Below are 21,430 nucleotides of genomic sequence, written 5' to 3' on the forward strand. Positions count from 1 at the left end.
ATAATAGCAACGGTTAATAAGGGGTTAATGAAGCGGCGTCTGATGATCAGAACAAGCTGCATCATGGAACCAACATGTCAAAGATGACATCATACCACTGAGGCGTCTCTGGGCGGGTGGAGACACTGCTGTCTTCACCCTGCCCCCCATCAGTTACCACGGCTGGAGCCCCGTCACATGAAAACAGTCTAAACACAAACACGAGTGAAGTCACTGCAGATACGGATCACACACTCCTCCCTGTGTCCACACGCACACACAGGCACACAAATACACATGCACACACACACACGCACGCACGCACACACGTACACACACACGTACACACACACACACACACACACACACACACACACACACACACACACACACACACACACACACACACACACTGGGTTTCCACCCAAATCTGTCGAGCACATTTGTGTTGACTTTTGATGAGGGGTGGGTCACACAATGAAAACTTTCCATGTGTGAGGCTACAGTTCTATGGTGTTGTACAGTAGAAGCAAAAACTCAATAATCAATAATAATAATAAGTGTTTGATTTCTCAGTATTGATCTTAACGACACATTAGCTCTTTGTCTTGTCCTGTTGTCGTCATTGCCGTTGTTCTTGTCATAAAATGGCTTCATTGTTGATGTTGTTGTTGATGTCATCAAACATCATCGTTGTCATTGAATGTTGTTGTTGCTGTGATTGAACATTGTTGTCACTGTTGTTAATGTTGTTGTTGTTATTGAACATTGTTATTATTGTTGTTGTCATTTTTGTAGTTATCGTTGAACGTTATTGTCTCTGTTGTTGTTGTTGTCGTCATCGTCGTCATCGAACAATGTTGTCATTGTTGTTATTGTTGTCGTTGTTATTAGATGTAGTTGTTGCCTCCGTCCTTGGTCTTTCCTCGTCCTCATCCTCGTCCCCGTCCTTGTTGCCTGCTCACTGAATCCCTGCAGGACTCCAGACTCGGTGTTTCCAGCCCGTCAGAGTCTTGGCGGTGACACACCGCTGCTTTCTGCCTCCTCAGACTCCTGGCTAGGAGCTGTCGTCTCTCAGACCTCCTGAGAAGCCGCCGCTGCCTCCAGCTGGCTGGTTTCCCAGCAGTCCCTCCTTCAGCTGACGTCTGGGGGGTCCAGATGCTGCCGAGGCTCCTTCAGGCAGTTTGACAGTCTTGTATGTGAGGAATTTAAACTGAAGCTTCATGTTAAAGTCCCAGGATTAAAGCTGGAACTGCTGAATCATTATGATCAACTTTTAAAAGGGCAACAAGTACACGGGGTGTTTTACAGCCAAATCTGTGACAAATGAACTTCATATGTGGCTCTGCTGCTTCAGGACTCAGGCTTTACGGGGATCTGTTGGTGTGAGACACTATTTACACTGTTTCCATTTCAAATCTTAGCCACCTGCTAAACCTGTGTAGCTCAGATTGTTGTGATTTAAACAGTGTCGAATCACTGTGATGTGTTTAATCCTGAGCAGCTACAGCCACAGAACCATGTGCTTTTGTTATTCCAACTTCTTTGACCTTCATACAGTGAGATGGTAAAAGTCCCACCTCACACACGTCACAGTCAGGCCGATGCTGACGTCCCCTCCACCTGTAGCTGTAGTCATAGAGGTCACACACTGAGCAGGATCTGAGGAGCTGTGATATTATAACATTATGAAATCTGCCATCATTCCTGTAAGCTGCCGGTAGCCTCCCCTGGTTGGACCTGTAGGTACCAGGAACATCCCTGAGACCTTAAACCTGCAGCGAAGCAACATAACACAGTCACTTCCACATTAGGAACCAAGACGCTGACAGGAATAAGAACTCAGCTCAGTGGGGAACGGGTACAGATTCAGACCTAACTCTGTGTCATTTATACAACAAACAGGAATAATTAAGATTTATTTATTCATGAGAATGGAGTTCATCAGTAAACGTGCTGACAGTCTGTCCCCACTGTTCCAAGAACTGGACCAGAATCTAGCTCGCTTCTTTTTTTTTAACTACATCCAACGAGTTCTTCCTCTTCTCAGCTCTACATTTATAAACCGTTCCTCTCCTCATTCTTTTTGCCTCTGAAGTCTCTGAAGCTTTACCCACTGAGACTCTAACAGTACTGGGTTCCAAGAGACCTGTACTATAGTTTGGAACCATCTATTGTGACCCCGTGGCTTTGAAGGAACAGACAGCCACCACCTCCGCATGTTCTGCTGCGGTTCATCTGGACGTATGTGACGTTTGTGTTGAACTGAGGCTGTAGCTAAGTTTCCTGGTGAGCTGGTCTGTATAATATGAAGCGTGTTTGGGGTTCTGCTGGGCTGGGATCTGACCACAGAGCTGCGCTGGCAGACGCTCAGGCAGTGCTGGTAAGCCCCAGCTTACTCTGAAGCCTGTGACGTGGGCCAGCGCCGTATTCCTTTCTGCTTTGGTATCATAACAAGCGAAGCTCGCTGGGTTTGCAGCGACACCACAGACATTATCCACAACACAACGCCCACTGCTGCTTTTAATAGCCGGGCTGTGATCACCCGTACAGTAAGAGCGCAGCAGGCACCTCCAAGGGGACAGGCAGCGCTAACATGATCAAGGTCGGGAATGATTCCACTCAATGACAAACATGGTGGAGGGAAATGTCCAGCGACGCTGCAGGAGGAAAGACGGAGGCCTATGATGTCAGCAGGCGAGTTCCCATGCTGCCCTGGGCCTCGTCCCACAGCGATGACGCAGCATCCCCGACAGCCGGCCCACGCCGTCGGCGCCCAATCGGAGCGTCCGAGCCCACGGACGGCTCGGTGACATCACACTGCCTGAAAAACACAACAGGCCTGATTTAGCCGTGTGTGGAATCCCGCCCTCGTCAAACCACCCCTGCCGGTGTTTACAGCGAGCAGAGGCCAAAGCGGAGTCAGACTCACAGCTCCGAGTCTGTGTTTGTTGGCACCAGCTGCAGCCATTTGTGGCCGTGCCTGAGGTTTAGGGAGCAGAACCGAGAGTCTGGCCTGTGTGGGCCTCCAGCAGGAGCCAACAGGAGGCCCTCAATTAGCCTGGGCCCCCAGGGCCGGACACGGGCTACTGGGAGGGGGTCCACAGTGGGGACAGAGGTGTGCTGAGTGTTCAGGCTGTTCACTTGGATCAAAGGTCAAAGGTCGGGGTCAATGTCACTACATGTACGTCTGCAGTGATACAAGCAGTTACCCACTTGGTTTTGGTTGTGACATGTTGGTTTGTAGAGCAATATTCTGTTGTGTAACGTGGATTTTTCTTTTCTGAACTAGACTGGCTTGTGTGGGAGCCACAGAGGCTCTGGCTCGTCTCACTGAAGTAAATCAATAGAATAAAAGGAAAGTGCTGGCTCCTCGGGTGCCATCTTACACAACATCAGTGCTTCTTATGTTCCTCTGGGCTCACATGGTTTCATTTACGTGTGAAGGTCAAAGATACTTTCTTCCTCTTTCTATTATTAATCCTCTGATGAAGCCTGTGAATCTATTGGTCATTTGATCTTACTGAGCAACTGGACTACTAACAAGCATTCATTTAAAAAGTTTTTACTTTGACGAGGAAGCTATGGTGGATATTTGACAGAAGTACAAGTACACAGTCCCTTTGGATCAGGTCGTGACATTATCACAGACCTTCCTTTGTGTTTTCTCTGTTAGTCCAAACAGGATCAACTGTGTTGTTCACAGCTGTTTGTTTTGTCCGATGTTTTAGTTGATATTTATTAATAACATAAATAACTCAACAGTGTACAGAATTCTTTGGTTTTGCTCCCCAGATTTTTGTCCATTCTGGTTGTTGCTCAGACATGAAGAACATGTATTTCTCTCTGTGACATGTTTACTGTCCTGTTTTACAGTCCACATGCCGTTTCGCCAAACAGACCAAAGGGAGTCGAGCAGATTTATATTCATTACCACTCGTCCAGAAAAGTTCTTTTTTTAATGTTTTCAATTATTTCTGCATTAAAAAACTGAACCTGGGTCAAACTGGCTCACGGGCGACGGGATAATAAAACCCGTAAAGGTCAATAAATAATAAACGCCTCTGTGCTGACAGTAAAATGATCATGAGAGTGGTTGGTTTCTCAGTAATCGGGGATCCACAGAGTCGCCCACGTGTGAAAGTCTGCTCATAAATCCAGTTTTTACACATGATGAACTTTAGGTTAGATGAATTCAGATCCATGAGGAGCAAGTGATTGAGCTTTACAGTCTTTCACTTATACAGAAAAAACATAAAGAATCTTTATTAGACATTTCTTTACTTTTCAATTAAAAAATGGAAATATTAGCTAAAGCAGAGCCAACAAAGCCAAACACAGAGAAGAGTGTGAGAGTGTCTTCAGTCAGTTTCCTCTCATCTATTTCTAATAATAAAATTATAATAAACATTTGAATTGCCTAATTATTATTAATAACAACAGTTAGATATGTTTCATAATGTAATTTAGTCAATGACAAATTTAGTGGGGGATGACAATAATATATATTTTATTTTATTCTATATAATATAATACTACAATCTTTGACTTTGTTTTAAGACTCTATTTTAACGTGTGATGATGTAACGATTATCATCAGTGGTTTTAAACACACCAAACACTCACTATAGCACATTTGATTTACTACTCAGGGACTTTTCCATCTTTATGTAACACACCTGTGTGCTCAGTCTAACAATACACAATAATCCACAGCCACCCGTGAGCTGCCACAGTCCATCACAGTGGTAACTACTCACCTGGGCTGCAGAAACAGGCGTCTTAGCCTATTTATGAGCCTTCATCGATCATTACATGTGAAATCACATGAAGACTTGCTTGTGGCTGAGTTAATGAGACGTAGCAGGAGGCTGTTTGTCTGGGCGCTGAACAAGCATGAGCTCATTCTCACAATGTTGGCCTTGTCACTTGTCACGATGTGGGCTTCATCACCATCCACCATCATGGTCAGACTCCCAGCTTAACCACTCTTGGGTCCTAATACTGATCAGGTAAAGGAAAGTGGGGCCGTTTCCATCCAACAAGTATTAAAATAGAGCGGAAACTCCAAAAGAGGAGTGATATAAACATTCCTGTTTTTCCAACTGGTGGAAAAATTTGAATCTCAAATCAAGCTGCATAAATAGAAGCCAATTTATTATCTTTGCAAACCCACAATAAAATATGTTGCTGAACGTTTTTTTAGCAGGATGTAAACACGGAGTCTGTATGAGCGCGGCAAAGAAATTTAACGACATTGACCTAATTAATTGGTTAATGGACGCTATCGTACCGGTTGGGTTTCTCATCGGTGATTGGGGAATTGACGCGTGACGCCATGAGCTCTGTTACGTGATTGGATGTGGGGCGGGAACCAGCGGGGCAATGAGCGGTAGGAGCGATAGTTTCATTAAACTTTAAGACACAGAAATACAAAAACAGATATAATTAAAAAAGGTAGAAGAGAAACGATTAAAGATGACGATAAGTGTTGAGCTGGAGTTTGTAGCGTCTGCTGTTGTAGCTGCTGCCGTTGGACACTGTGGGTTAGCATTGGGGCTAACTAGCTAGCTAGCCTCCCAGCTAGCTATGGATCCAGGTGAGCAGGAAGAAACCTGGCAGCTCATCGTGGACCCAGTGCTGCCTGCCGAACCGGAACGAGCCCCTGGACTGACCTTGACCCTGCTGAGTACTCAGCCTTCTAGTTTGGTGATGTGTTTTTTATCTTGGTCTCTCCTCTTTGAAAACTGCAGAGTTCACAACTATTTAGAGCCACTAATTGAAAACCAATCTCACATGATAATATAGCTGCTAATATTTGGCGATGTTAATCTTCTACACCAAGTTGTTTGCATAAATACATCCAGAATGTCCACAGTCTGTGCAGTCGATCTTCAGATGGCTCTGGGTTCGGTGGCTGATAATGACTCACTGAAACAACGAGAGCATCCAGGACTCTGCATCACAAGCCGTCATTCTGACTACTTACAGCAACCGAATAGGTTTTCTAACTTTGGACTTGTTGGAAGTCTTTCTCTGCTGCTCTTTGACAAACTTCACCAAAAGGGAGGAATCCTGCGTCATACTGTTCCTCCTCCGGCGGGAAAACCCAAACACCCTGTGAGCAGTGAGCTAAGTGTGTTTGAAGCTGTGAACACACAAAACCACGACATTGGCTGGGTTGGGATCAGTCTGACTGCGGTGTTCTTCCAATATGACTCTCAATCTGCTATGTTATTATAGCATTAACCAATCAGCCTTGTCTGGCCCCAAGGGATTTACTCAGATTTTTACTACGACAGTTGAGCTCCCCTAAAATCTCAAGAGGTCAGGGTGTGAGACATGTAATGTGGACACTCAATGAAGCCATCCAATAGGTAGCAACGTAAACACAAACGCTCTAATAAGGCACTTAGGATTAAATGAAAACCTGTGGTGAACAATAAATTTGTAAAAAACAATTTGGTCAAGGCAAAACCTGTTTACTACAAACTGCCTTTCCCTGTCTGTGCTTGGGATGGAAAAACTCTTAAAATAGAATCTAGAGGTGGGGAACCTGGACTATGATGTATTACCTAAGATATATCATAGTTGTTTGCTTTGTGAGCCCACTGTTTTAGGCATTGCCTTGCCGTGGGTTGAGGGACCCTGAGGTAGCGTCTTTAAATTCTAGTGTCAGCTGTGCCACTTGGTTTTCAACTCAGTAAAACATGAAATCCTAGACCTTTGTCAACTCAGCTTATTTCTAATTCTCTGAATTAAAAAATGGACATCTATTTTTTTTTCAGTTTTAACCTTCGTCTCCATAATATTTACTGTGGATGTGTGATGAGCTGTTTTTCTTGTGGCTGCTTTACTGTATTTTCCATGTGCAAAGGTGTCCTCAGAGATGAAGCTGCCTACCAATCTGTAATTCCAGCTGCATTTCTTCCACTGCAACACGGGGACACACCAGGCAAACGTCTGCAGACGGTGCCAGTTCAGAACGGGCTAGAAGAAGGTGATTGTGAGCTCCATGATACAGATACATATTAAAATCCAGATGGATGTGTTGCTGTAAGAGAATGTGGACAGAGCCAATAAAACGTACGGTTCTGCTGTAGTGGAGCCGTCTGCTTGGCTTCGCTTCACATGTCTTTAGTTCGTTTCAATTTCCAAGTTGACTTTCCGCCACGCAAAGCAAATCAGACAGCTCCCGCTACTATAAATAGCTCTATAAAATAGTGCTGCTAATAGCAGAGTGCAGCAGACATGTTGATTTAAGTGTGTGGAGGCTGCTCGAGCGTGTCCACAGTGACTTTCCATGTGTTGTGATGTGAAGGAGCCTAATAGTTCATTAATGGGGCGACACAGGATTTAAAGATGGTGATTTATTTGATTTCAGTTCTTCTGTAAAGTTGTGTGCGGAGAAAAACGGGAACAGATCCTGAATCAGGAACCACTGCTCAATATGTTAAGTGTTAAAAGACCTCTTTTCATAGGTCTTTCATAAACTGGCTCAAGTACTTTGGTTATATTTCCTAATTCTGCTCAGTTCTTCCTGAATCTGGCCCTTAATGATTTTGGACTGTGCTCACAATGTCCTGACACATCAGTAGCTTAATAATTAGGTTTCTGTTTTCATTTTATGTATAAGAATTCATCTTTAGAGGACATCTGGCTGTGAAAGTTATGTTTGTTTGTTCTAAATTCAATAGGTAAAAAAGCAAAACTGAAGCTTTAGCTGACATTTTCTTCTCATGATAAACATCTGTAACGTCAGCCAACATCTGTGCTGTACTCTCGGAGCGCTCTACAGTTCTGTCTGAGTCCATGTAGCTTGACTTTTCTACTTAATTGGTTTGTTTTTGCAGAAATGCATTAAGCTGATAGACAATTAGACCAGATTCTTTAGAGATGTCCAACAGACATCATGTTGTTCAGTTTCTGTTGCTGCGTCTCCCACTCCGCAGCCAGTGGTCAGTACTGTAAGTGAGATGTGTCAGTACAGCGCTGGAGGGTGATGAAGGGATGTCAGCTGTTACTGTATGCTTCACATTGTGTTTTAATTTTCTAGCTCCTTGACTATTTCGGGCATGAAATCTAACTGAGTGAAACCATATTGGACGACACAGGAGAGCTGACAGAGGGGATCAGCAATAATATATGCTCACTGAGTCATGGTGGGAACAGAAACACACCAACATAGGCTGCTCTTTAATGCCACACACTCGTGACCACTTCTGTGGATAAACATGTTTTTATTGTCAAGGAGATGAAGATGTAAGATTGTGTTTAAGTATTTTCCCATTCCAAAGACACTATAGAAGATCTGTGAAGGGTAATAAGTCACATGCAGAAGAATGTGATTAGCTGTATGGAAAACGTGTGCTGTGTGTAGCTGTATGCATCTGGTGAAGCACTGAGGACGGATGAAAGACGGCGACTCCCGTAGGTCTGATCGAGTATTCACCAGTGTCCTACTTGAGGTTCAGCAAACTGAATCATGAGCGTTTGCTGCATCAGGAAATTGCAATTAGATGTTGCACCCAGTGAAACCTTCATCAAACATGGTCCCACTCAGCTACGTGTGATTATGAGCCAGGCTCTTTGACTCGTGTCATGTTCTCGGTGCTCGTGTGAAGTTTGTGTGGTCCCGCGTTTTAAAACCAACTGTATTCTCTTCTTGTTAAGTTTATACGTTGTTCTGAGACTTTGAACTGGATTCATGTGGAGTCTGGCTGCGGTTGAACTTATCACTGAGTGATTCATTAGAACGAGGCAGTTAATAAAGCGTCTGTGCAGATGTTTTCATCTTCATGAACACTCATGCTGGACTGGCTCTGGCTAATGATAATGCTTCACGTCATCATGTTAGTTTCAGTTCACTGTGCGGTTTCTATCTTTAGTCTTTGTTCTTTGATAGTAGTAACAGCATCAGGCATCGGCCGGATGTCTCATTAGGACTTATAATTTAATTCCGGCTTGTTGATGGCTAATGAAGCTGAACGACGCTCATGCTCAGAGGGACGGGTTCAGCCTTCATCACCGTCACAGGGACAGTCAACCTGCGTTTGACCGTTTTCTAGCTACTTGTCTTTATTATATAAGGAATGCGAGCCACTGTTAGAACATGACCGAGCTTACGTCACTGCAATAAAACTCATTCAAAGGTTTATCACATGTTGTAATCAACATGGCTTCACTTTAATGTCATAGTGTTACTGGGTCCTCTGTTTTTGGCCTAGGAGCAGGTGAACATCTGCTGTGTGGAGCCATGTTTCCTGTGTCTGGGTGGGTCCAAGGACTGGGGTCTGGTTAAAGCACTGTCTGACTATTAAACTTTATTAAATAAACCTATCAGACTCAAATATGCAATGACCAGTTGGACTCTGACTGTTGCAATTCTGAAGCTGATCCACCAGTGAAGTGAATAAGTCACGAGCAGCGTCCCGATCTGTCGGAGCTGCTGAATTTGACTGATTATCACTTTGCCCGTTTTCATGACGTTTTGGCAACACAGCGTCTCCCTTTTGAATGTGACACAGGTGTAGCATTGATGTCCGCTGGCTGAGATTTCACTCGAAAACAAGAATGTCAGTGGATTTGTAGCTGCATCTCATTACACAATCACTTAAATGTTTGTCTTAGCCTGAAATCTTTCTTTTACACTCTGCTTTTAATTTGCAGCCTTATTACTTAGGCCAGGTCACAGAGTAGCATGAAGTGAAGAGGCTTTTCCCTGGGTCAGTATACAGCTCTGTACAGTGAGGACGGGAAATGTCAGGACGGCAGCATCTGGCTTCAGTCCCGTGTGACCTGGCGTTCACAACTCAAACCATGAGCCTCTGCTAAACATAGAGAACCTCAAACCAGATGGCACCACTGGAAACGAGCGTTGGAGATGAGGGGAGATGCTACGCAAGCAGCACCAAAACCACTACTAGCATGTTTTGGAGAGTTGGAGGTGCCTCCACCTCCAGGCAGTGACCAGGGCTCATTATTTAATACAGTAGATTTAAAGTGAGACACAAACACAGACGCCCAGCCGAGACTCCTCCGTCTCAACATTGGCTTCCAATGATGACATTAATGTGCCCCAGTAAAGTTTAGGTAGGTGTAGAAACAACAGTAGAGGGTGAATTAACATGCGCCTCAGTGACGTACAACATGATCGATGTGAAACAAAGTGAGAGCAAAGCCACCACAAAACCACCGTCCGGAGACCAAACCCCACGAGAGCAGTCGCATGTCATTAGGAGCTGGAGCTGTGTCTGAGGACGGGAACGTGGGAGGGAGGGAGGAACATGAGTAAGTTCATCCATCTAATTACATATTCAGCTTCATGGATTCTTCTGCTACGGTGAGGCAGCGGTGATGTCAGCAGGCGGGCTCAACCTTCTTTAAAAAAGCTTTTCCAACCTTCAGGACCCAGCGAAGGGAGCAGTCACTCTCCAGCGTGGGACCAGAGGACTCCTTCCCCTCAGAGGATCCTTGTAATGACTGATCGCGTCTGACTCTTCTGTCTCAGTGCAGCCAGGACCTCAGACCCAGGTAAGAAATGCTGGCTCAGACCTGGTCTCAGACTCAGTGAAGGCTTTCTTTGTCAGGAACCACGGGCCCAGACCGGTGGTTCCTGTGGTGGCCGGGCTCTGACTGCTTCCAATCAGTCAGTGTTCTAGCTCCGAAAGTGTGTTCTGAAGTTTACAAAGATTCCACAAGAGGTAAAGGACATTGTGGGATTTCAGAAAGGTCTGAATTTGAGCAGCTGCTTGTCAGATGCAGAGCTTCCTTACCTGCTGTTCGCTTTGCTGTTATAATCCAGTTTAAATATCCAGCTTTTAGACTTTTTGCTTTTCCTAAATGTGACAGTTTTTGCTTCGGTTCAATGCTCGTTCCCTCGTTTGCTGGTGTTTCTTAGGTGAAGTCAGATGGAGGAGGAGGCTGGTGACATTTCCCCTCAGGATCAGTCCATCGTTAGTGTTAACGCAGCTCATCGGCTGCTCAGGATGACGCTGCATGAAACGGCTCCTCTGTCCATTAACACCGGCATCGAACCGTAATCAGACTAATGGAGTGCAGAAACATGCCACAGTGGTAAATTATGTCCACACATCTGATGACGGGAGACTGCCGGCACCTCATCCCATTTGAGGCCACTCAGACTCCCTTCTAACCAGGCTGCTGTTCTTTTTTTAATTGTGATACTTTCTGTGTGTGCGTCCCACGGTCGTTCACCAGCAGATGAGTTGGCAGAAAGCTGTTTTTAGAGTGAACGCTGCACTTGTGTGGGCGACTTTCTCATGTGTCAGATGGTCACAGGGTCAGAGTGGAGCAGGAAACCTCTGCAAGCTGCTGCTGCAGCTATTTGTGGTCGCCCAGTGGTTCCAGTGGTTCCACTGCTAGGTTTGAGGCCGAAGGAGAGAAACTAGTTTGTGTCCGTCCCATCCAAACAAATTCAGTTCATTCCCGAATTCCTGTGTGTGATGTCACTGCTGGGATCTAAGTCAGAGGTTAATGTGAGCCAGAGGAGTCTCCCCTCGTTCCCCGTCCCCCCTCATCGTTCTTCGCTCATCGCCCCCCCCTGCTCCTCAGCTACTGGGGGAACAAAGCCCCTTGTTTTTCCCCATTAGAGCCCCGTTAACTCGTCCTGCGGGGTGTGACTTTTAGGAGTTTTACTGACAGCTGTGATCGTTTGAACTGTTTTAACAGCCTGATATTTGTCCCGACACTGGAGCAGAGCCGTGAGAAGCAGAGGAGGAGGAGGAACCAGTGGGTCTATACATGAGGAGCTGAGTCTCATAAAGGAGGTGTTACCTGACGGGTTAGCGTCCTGTATATCAGAACCACTGTTGGTTGGGGGGTGGGCCAACAGTACATGCCTTTGTGTGGAGCAGGGGGGGGGGCTAGATTAAAAGCCCACATTTGTTTTGTGTATGTCGTGCTTTGCCAAAACACAGCAATTTTCTATGAATGTGAAACAGCTTTCCTGGCTCTGACCCACCAGCCGCGCTGCCAGGAAAAGCCCGCTCCCCTCTACCTGTTTACATGCAGGTAAATTAGCTTTCACAGGCTGAAGCTGAGGGTCCAGCACCGATAGTGTTTCCTTTTGTTGGCCTGTGTTTGAGTGGAGGAGCAGCAGTTCATCCTTAATGAACGAAGAGCAGCAGGAAGGTGTGTCGGACCGGCGCGTGCAGGCGCCGCGCTGGCAGGCGTCTGCCGTCAGCCCACAAATAATGTGCTCATTGTGTGTTTTAATGTCCACGCACTGACCTTTACAGTCAGGCTGCTGTTTCTGGGCAGAAATCAAGGACGCATCAATAAAGCAAATGTGGAGGTAATTGAGTAAATTGAAAACACAGTGTGAGTAACACTCTCACTGCCCGTGTGACGCTCGCTGAGCTCCACCTCAGCGCCACAGGCTGCTTCCTACGGATGCTCTGCAGATCGGTGGAGGAGGTGGAACCCTGACCCGCACTGACCCCAGAACCAGACTAAACCACCCGGGTCCTGTCACAGCCTCAGATGCTGCTGGTGATTCACTGGACCCAACTTAGGAATTATAACATGTATGTTTTTACTTGGCTGAAGCGTTTTCCATCTTCCATCCTGCTGTGGCCTGTTTAAAAGCAAATCAATCAGCTATTGTTTAACGGTTTCACGTTCCAACACAGAAATCAAAAACGTCTTTGTATGAAGTTTGCATCACAAAGACGTGGACTGGCTGCAACGTAAGGAACATTAATCACGCAGCGCTTGATTCTAAACATGCTTCAAACGTCCTAGTGGGATAGAAAAAATGTACAACTACTCATAAATCTCTGCTCCAAACGTGTGAAATGTTGATGGCACATACTTGTGTAAACATTTTTCCCCACAAATGATTTCCACACAAAGTTTTGGGGGGTCCAGGCTGAGATAAGTCCCGCTGAGTGCGAGTGGGACTGGATCCTCTGAGGTCTGCGACAGCTGGAACGCATTGCTGATGTTTCAACACGTGTCAGTCAGAGCTGAGGAGGCGGCGGTGCTGCCGCCGCGTTTGTCTGAGGGCCGTGTGAGGGAGTTTGTGCAGGTTCTGTCTTTGATGTCATTATAGTGACAGGAAGTGTTAAAGTCCTGACACACTGGCTTCGCATGCATGAGTGGGAGGAGCTTATCTCTGGTGAGAGGCGGGTCCACCCTGGACCCACGCCTCATGACCCATGTATACAGACCCACAATCGGCTGAGGACATGCATGTCTGTGGACGGTGGGAGGAACAACATCTGGAACGGAGCCCGGCTGCTGCGAGGCAACGGTGCTAAGCATTACACCACCCATGGAAAATCTGTGTTTTGTTTATGGCATCAAAGCTGCGAACTTGATGTTATGCGTGTAAATCCAGCAATGGAGAGTCTTGACAGCAGAAGGAAGGTGAATGTTTGCTACCATTACTGGTGTCAGTGGATGTGGAACAGTTGAGCCTTTGTAACACAAAGACAGATAAATAACGCAATGCTTCATTATGGTCTTTATTGACTGAACAGATTCAGGGTCTCCTTTGAAGCTGTGGTGTCACCGTGTTGGACTGATTGTAGCCAGAGCACTGTGGAGCCGGTTCTGCCTGTCAGGTCCGGTCTACACATCACTGCAGAGTCCAGGGGGCTCCTACATGAAGACCACAGTGACACGGCTCCACCCAGGGTCCAGCTTCTGCACAGAACCATGATGGTTCTCATTGTGGGAGGCAGGTCCTGGTTTCATGGTCACAGTCTGTTGGCTCCTTGTTTAGTGTTGCGCCTTAGCTCCATGTGTTTCCTGTTCAGTGACGGTCCGTGGTGGCAGCAGATTCCGAGTGTGGATGATGTAATTATATCCTTCATTCATTCCTGAGTCATTGAGCAGATGGACATAATGTAATGGGTCAGAGGAAGCGGCCTGGCTGGGGCGTCTTCATGCTGAGCTTGGTGAACGCTCAGCAACTTTGTTCATATCCACAACTAAACCCAGCAAATCCCACATACAGTACAGCAAGCCTTTCATTGTGATTATCACGACCTGGGCAGGGAGCTGGTTCCACAGGAGAGGAGCTCTGCCTCCCGTTGTACGGTGGGAGAATACAGCTGTTCTCTAATTGACCTGCAGCGACTCGCTGAGTTCTGCTTGAGCGCCACCTTCCTTCTCCAGCTCGCGCTCTGTGGGCAGAGACCTGATGGAGGCCGTCCTCTGTGTTAGTCCTCCCCTTCCTCTTCGCCTCTGACCTGCTCAGGCAACATGCAGCAAACGTTCCCATCAGAGCGACCTGCAGCAGCAGCAGCAGCAGCAGCAGCTCCTCACTCACCTTTGGAGCACAGGACGCCAGGAGCTGCAGCTGGACAAATCGGACTTGAAGGAGTTTTCAGACTGAGGAACCTAAACCCTGGATCTTTGGGCTCGTGGGGATTCTTTAGTCTGTTTTCAGGGTGTCATCTCCTGGATTCCCTCCTCACACATTTGCGGTGAAAAGTCAGACTGGAAAGTTTGAGAGAGGACCTGAGTGAATGAGTTTGTCTGGCTGCTGTGGGAAAGTAAGTTTCTTCTAGCTCCTTTTGATTTGCTTTGTTTACTTGCAGCTTTGTTGTGGCTTAATGTGGAATTTGCTGTGAAACACGCTGGACTGGTTTCTGTGATTGCAGCAGCTGAGAACCTCTGTCTGAGCGGAGATGTTCCGATCTCTCACCGCGTCCGTTTGTCTCTCCGCAGAACCTCGTCTCCAGCATGTTCCTGTCCAGCAGAGCTCTGCAGCAGTGGTGCTTGGCTCTGTTCCTGCTCTGCTCCCCGGTGCCGCACTACGGACGACCCATCGATGCCCTGAGCAGCAGAATGTGAGTGTGGCTCAACCTTCAGATGATCTTTTCAGTGATGTTTGCGTGTTTCCATCTGCGCGGTGGGCGAGCGCAGCCTGGAAAATGTGTTGATTTGTGTTGTGAGCTGGCAGCTGCCGCTTCGCCCGCGCCCACCTGCATGTTTACCCAAAGCAGAGCCGTCGGCCTGTGATAAAGTCCCAGAGCCGTCTGGAACCCTCTGACCTCCAGTGTCGCTTTCACACCAGCGTCCTGGAGCTGCCTCTGCTGCTGGGATCCATCTCTGAACAAAGACTTTAAGTCTTTGCAAAGGAGGGAAATGAATAATGCTGATGTTTGGCTCGGCAGCCGCCCAAACCAAACCTGCTGCTCCTGCTGAGGTGTTTGATGCCAAGCAGAATAAATGTTCTTTCAAGTTGTTAAGCCAGAATGCTAAACACACGTTGAGAGCTTTTCCCCTGTGGAAAGATAATATCGCTGAGGCAGATTTTAATGAATCAGTGGGAGGATGCTGCTTCTTGGACTCTGGAAGTGAGATTTTCCCTCTTCGCTTCTGGCCTCTCTGGCTGAATTAAGCCGGCGTCTCGGGGGAGACGGATCACATCTGAAACGCATTTTGGTGGTGGCAGTTGCTGGAGGAAGAGCGCGAGCGTTTAAAGTGATTCAAACCTTGTGTTGTCTGGGTTTAGGTGAACGCGTGTGGGGCCTGTTGTGTTCATGCAGAGGGAATAAACGAACATTCAACCAAACCCACAAACTGATTCTGTGAAGGTTAATGTGATCTTAGTTTTACGTCTGAACACATTATCGATGCTTTAAGGCATCACTTTGTTTATTTCACTTATTTTTTTAATATTCACAAGATAAACACAATAATCAGAAGCCTTGTCCAATAGTTCTGTTAGAGTTTTGAACCTGGTTCTGGTTCTGTGCGTCCTAATGGCTTTAAAACAAAGATGTGATTCACAAGAAATCTTTAAACACAGCAGAACCATCTCATTAGCCCCCACAGATCTGAACCACGCCGCTGGAGCGCCTCCGGGATCAGAACCCCAGTTTTTGTGATTATGAGCGAACATCAGGGAGTCGATATCGGAGATGAGCCAAAGCATCAGACGCAGGCGGAGCTGGTTCAGCGAGCGCTCTCCTCCTTTCATTCCTCGCCCACAGAGAGAAACAATTAGCATCAGGTAGAACGAGGCCTCAGGATGTTTCTGGGCCGTGTTCCTCTCCCTCCTCACTTTGATGTGAGCGTTATTAAAGGCAAAAACAGAACCAGATCACTTTTCAAAGGCCGTGGTTTTCTCAGGAAATCTCTGTATGCGTATAAACACAAGCTGCTGGGCTCCCTCGGTGTCGGGAGGTGAGTTGGGTTCAGGATATTATTATTACTGTCACGCTGGGGGGCTGAACACAGAGACTCGGGTCAGTCGCCCCGTGAATCCTCGCCGCCCACCCGAGCGGCTCTGTTTGTGTGTTCAGACACCTGGCACCGGTGCCTGGAGGTTCCCAGGCTTCGTGCCGAGCTCTGTGGCTCTGTTTTCCCTGCGTAACACAACACCGCAGAAAAGCAAAGCCAGGCCCGGACCTTGGTGCTGGAAAGATAACGGGTTGGACTGGGAGCAGTGGCAGAGCTGGAGATGCTGCGTCCTGGGTCGGGCTCCGTAGCTCAGCGGCAGCAGGGGGAGGATAATGTTTCTTGCCTGCATCGTTGTGGATGTTGAAGCTGAGGCGTCTGAACAGACGTTGGCTAAAGATGCAGGTGGTGGTTGTGGCTTGGATGGATTCAATTACACCAACTTGAGCGACACCTGTGACATTAACCCGTCTCAATAGTTTGAAGCAGCATTAATTAGACAGCGTCTGGCGTGTGGTTTGTTTGCTGCTGCTGCCTCCTGCTGGTGAAACACTAGTCCACCAATTAGTCCACATTTGTTTTACACACATTAAAAAAAGGATCTTTATTTTTCAGTTCACCTGATCTACCTGATATCAAATATGAGGCTAAAACAGAACCCCAAAAACTAAATAACTTGATCAAACAGAATAAGTGACGTTCTTGGTTTATCTCTGTGTGTTCAGGACATTGTGTAACGTCCGAGGAATGTTTGTCCCATCGGCTTATCAGAAATGAATGAAAACTTGAATTGAAAATATTCAGATATTTTTATTTTACAAATGTCCAAGAATCTTTCGATGATAAAACTTTACAATTGTTTTATCTGAGAATTGAAAGAAGTGTAGGAAAGTCTTTTCACTGAGATGAAGATGAAGGAATGTTTGCAGTAAAAGTCTGAATCATCTTCAATCTTGATGCTTTGCAGAAAACGCTCCGTGACTCACGCTCAGCTGATGCACGACAAAGGCCGGACGCTGCAGGACTTCAAGCGTCGCATGTGGCTGCAGGAGCTTCTGGACGAAGTCCACACCGCAGAGATCCGCGACCTGGCCCTCCGGACGGCCGGCGGAGGTGGAGGCGGCAGCAGCAGCGGCGCTGGCGGCGCCGCCGGCCTGCCCGGGCTCGGCCACGGCATCAACCTGAGCACCACCGGCAGCACCCTGCACTCTAAGCCTCCTGGAGGAACCAAGAACCTCCCCATCAGCTTCAGGGTGGACGAGGAGGAGGGCACCAACCTGCCGCAGGAGACCAACAAGTCCCAGACGTACAAAGACAGCGTCCTCAAAGCGCCGGGCAAGAAGAAGAAGAAAGGGAGGTCCGGCAAGAAACGGGAAGGCGAGAAGAGGAAGAGGAGGGCGCGCTCGCTGGGCTGGAGGGTGGAGGACGAACCCGGAAGCGGCCTTCACCTGGAGTGGAGGTCTCTGCTGGGCCTGCTTTAAGACGCCGTCAGTCTCTGACGAAGGTGAGTCCACAGACACAACGCCTCTGCATCCAGAGGCAAATCTCAGCTTCTGTTTCGCAGCCAGACATGTAGAGAAAGGAACAGAGCTTGATCCTAAAGCTTCAGTCAAGCTGTAAAGCCAGGTTTCAGGTCCAGTTGGTCCCTGTTCTGTAAGTGTGTAACTCTAACCCTCGGTGTCTGTGTTACAGAATCCTTCGGACATTTGGACTGGACTCCTAAACAGTGACTGTTTGGAAAGAGATTGGAAAATATTTATTGTGTGTAAATATTCTAAATATAGCAGAATATGAATAAAACCTTATTGAAGCTCTGTGGGGCAACAGATTTAACCCTTGTGAAACTTTGCTTTTTTTCTTTTTTATTGCAGTCATGTCAGATTTTTTTGCAGTAATTTATTTTGTCTGAATGGTGTATTTATTTTGTAAATGTATCGAGGTGCTGCTGACCTTCTATATTTTTGTACCATAATGCACTTTAGATATATAAATATAAATATGTATACCATTAGTTTTTTTCATTGACTCATTTTTTGTTGTTGACTTAAATGAAGAAAGATGATGTTTTGTCTTGTTTCTGGTTTCGTTTGTCATCGCTCACATCGACCTTCCTGCTGCCTTCGCTGTCTCTGTGTCTTCCTGGACCTGCTCAGCTTCCAGCATTCACATGTACATAAACCAATCTCGGCTCCATACGGCTGTTTTTGGCACTTGCACTGAGGTTAACACTCTGTTCTGAACAGATTAAATGTTTGACAGTAACTTTCTCTGTCTCCTGTGTCGTTCATGTCACATCTTGGGTTCACTACTAGTTTTTACAGCACTCCTCGTTTTGTCAGAGCTCCTTAAACTTTCTGTTTAAGTTTCTGTTTGTTACACATCTTTGACAAAGACATGAGCTGCTGTGGTTCCTGCAGAACCCAGATGTCTGTTATAATCCAGCTGGGCCTGAGAGTTTGGACGCTGCCCGGAGGAATGAGCCAAAAGTCATGGATAGTCCCAGTGTGTCTGTGTAGCGGGGAAATTCATGGGGCGGCAGCGTGGGAAACTTTTAGACATCTCCCGTCAGATCCAGGATTTTAAACTCCCTCATTCTAATATGGATCTGTAACGGCAGGTCCAGATGACCAGACCAGCAGTGGGAGGGGCTTACATTAAGAAGGTCAGTGCTGAGGACTCACCTTTGACCTGAAGCTTGTCCTGGTTCTTTGACTCTGCTGGAGTTTTGTTTTTGGTTCTGTTGCGACTCATAACTTATTCAAATGCAATTCAAAATTATCTGATCATCGTCTGCATCAGACCACCATCATAAACACGATCGTCACTGTTCGTCGCTTGTTCAGCCCGAAGTGTGAAATGATCTTTGAAATGAAAAAAAAAGAATATTTTGGGTGCAGCGAATGTATAGAACGACTAGATTCATGATGGGGGTTGAAAATATGATGCAGTTCGACATGTGTCCACAAGAGGGAAGCAGAGGACTGGAGTTAGTAGTAGTTAGAAGTAATATTCGTAAAGCGAAGCAGAGGTCTGAAGCATAATCATAATAAAGCTAAAAGGAAAATGGAATTAAAGATACATTACAGGTTAGATTGAGATTCAGACACAGCGTTCAGTAGTACAATGAAAATAATGAGAAAACGGGAAAATGCGAATGTGGAGTAGAAGGAAATTTGGAGCTTGGACATTTATATACAATAAAAATCGAATGTAAACTTTGTAAACAAAGTTGGATTTAAACGTTCTACCAGGTACGAATGTAGGAGACATAAGATTCAGAGCAGTGTTTAGTTTTTTTAACCAGAGTTAAACAGGAGAACATAGTTACAGAAATATTACCATCAATATTTTGTTTTTTATCGCAAAGAATAACCTTATATAAAATAGTACAAATAAAGAAATCCGATCCACACTCGAACCTAGAGGGTGGCGGTCATGCACCAAATAGTTGTTTGCAAATCACCAAAAAAAACACGTGAAGAAGAAGAGCTGCGGGTTTTAGCAGTAGAAGAAGAAGTAAGAGACGCATTTTCTTCCCACGTGAGACTTTCGACATGTCGCCTCCAGGAGGGAAGATAAACAGGCCGAAAACTGTAAGAAACCCTGAATTATCACAGTGATTTGTTGTCTAAGGTTTAGAACGAGAAGACCTCGATGTTTAGATTACTAGTTACTGGACGTTAACACTTAGCATGTAGCAGAAGCCCTTCTACACCTAGTCCGTGATTCCAAATACTCTTCGTCATCTGGTTGAAAAGCATCTTTTATCTACCAAGTTTGTCTCTCTTCCAAGTTTTCTATCTTATTTCTCTCCCAAAACAAACATGGCGTCCCAGTATGTATAAATGTGTTACATATGTCTTTTCCGTGTGATGGATTAAACTGGGTTCAACCCAGATGCTTAGAGGAGCCTTTGTAGATCCTGCAACCATCATCAGATCAACTGTACATGTTCAAATCACAGTATGTTCTTTTCATTAGTTGATTCATTCACTTGTAGAGCCTCAGTTACCAGGTGTGTCCTTGAGCAAGGCACTCTTAGCGAGCTCCCCGCTTGGCCTGTGTGTCTCCAATTGGGGATGAAGTTAGTCTGTGCTTTACTCCTTCCCTTACCCAATATCAATATTAAAAGTGATTAAGGAGCAGCTGTGGATGTGGGAATCGTCTTTTGTTTTTTAGGAGCTGGGTAAGAATCTTTTCAAGAGGCGCCGAGTTCTGTCCCGACAGAAAAGGAAGAAGCATCAGATAGTGGGAGCTGTGGTCGATCAGGGTCTCATCACCATCCATCACTTGAAGAAACGAGCGTCAGTCCTGTTTCATTTCTTTTTCAGTCTCTGAGAACGTCTGACATCTTCACACTCACTTGGACTGAACATGTTTGTTTCCTGTTTCCCTCCAGGTCGAGTCCCAGAGCAAACATCACTCTGTCTGGAAAGAAGAAACGAAAGCTGCTCAAGCAGCTGCAGCGCATGCAGCAGGAGAAGGCCAGTATGGAAGGTAAGTGGCACAAGCAGCTGGATGCGCTTTAAATGCATGTGCATCAACTCAACTCCTAAATAAATACGTGCGATTGTGGACTGAGCAACTGTTTTGACACAGACGCGTGTCTACAACAAAACAAGTTAGTTATCAGTTTAAGAGTTAAATGCAAGTGCCTAGAAATAATTAAATCAGCTTGTTCACCGTATCTGTTGTCTAATCACTAATAAATGTTAAAGTGATAGATCCCAATGCAAACGAAACCTCATTGAACTGAGTGATAAACAACGGAAACCATGCTGGTTGATGTGTCTGTTCTGAGGAAACAACACACATGGATTAAATGCAGTGTAGTAAAGGGCTGTTGTGTTTCACCTTAAACTGGCTTTAAATAAATTCCTCTTGTCATCTTTTTTCTCAGTCCAGACGACAGCTCCAGCACCAAAGAAACAGAAGTCATCATCAACTTCCACCAAGAAGAAGCAAAAAGCAGCTGGACCACAGGAGGACGTGGAGATGACGGACGCCTGAAGCAGCAGGAACGTCAGTGGCGTCGACGACGGACTGTTAATGAGACGCGTCTGTGATACGAGGGCGCGAGCAACGGAACGGAAAAGAACTTTTCAGAACTTGTGCCCAGAGAAGTGAACAAAAAAATCATTGTTCAGGTGAAAGAAAAGCTCAGAAAGGAGGGGTTCTGAGAGCAAGTGAAGATCCAGAGACTGTTTTTAGATTTCTGAGTCAACACACAATAGTAATAAACGGATCAGAATCATTAAATGTGTTTTACTAATGAGTCTTTATTTAAACAAAA

General features: G+C 46.0%; 2 protein-coding genes across 5 annotated transcripts; both read left to right on the forward strand.

The window, feature by feature from the left end:
* Positions 1-5,332: 5,332 nt before the first annotated feature.
* pthlha (parathyroid hormone-like hormone a) lies at positions 5,333-18,412 on the forward strand. 4 transcript variants are annotated; one of them, XM_041072491.2, is made up of 5 exons: positions 5,334-6,979; positions 9,649-10,512; positions 14,680-14,801; positions 17,105-17,641; positions 17,830-18,412. In XM_041072491.2, the coding sequence occupies exons 3-4, from the start codon at positions 14,695-14,697 to the stop codon at positions 17,616-17,618; spliced, it is 621 nt and encodes a 206-aa protein (XP_040928425.1). In that variant the 5' UTR covers positions 5,334-6,979; positions 9,649-10,512; positions 14,680-14,694; the 3' UTR covers positions 17,619-17,641; positions 17,830-18,412. The 4 variants fall into 4 exon arrangements, with proteins under 4 accessions (XP_029018831.1, XP_040928425.1, XP_055368099.1 ...); XM_055512124.1 differs by having other exon boundaries at positions 10,387-10,512; XM_029162998.3 differs by lacking the exon at positions 9,649-10,512 and having other exon boundaries at positions 5,333-6,979.
* Positions 18,413-19,574: 1,162 nt separating this feature from the next.
* Positions 19,575-21,396, forward strand: c9h11orf98 (chromosome 9 C11orf98 homolog). The gene is made up of 4 exons (XM_029160307.2): positions 19,575-19,730; positions 20,317-20,441; positions 20,537-20,634; positions 21,038-21,396. Exons 1-4 carry the CDS (start codon positions 19,692-19,694, stop codon positions 21,145-21,147), a joined length of 372 nt encoding a protein of 123 aa, XP_029016140.1. The 5' UTR covers positions 19,575-19,691; the 3' UTR covers positions 21,148-21,396.
* The last annotated feature ends 34 nt before the right edge of the window (positions 21,397-21,430 follow it).

Source organism: Betta splendens, chromosome 9, assembly GCF_900634795.4.
Source record: "Betta splendens chromosome 9, fBetSpl5.4, whole genome shotgun sequence".
Lineage (NCBI taxonomy): Eukaryota > Metazoa > Chordata > Actinopteri > Anabantiformes > Osphronemidae > Betta > Betta splendens.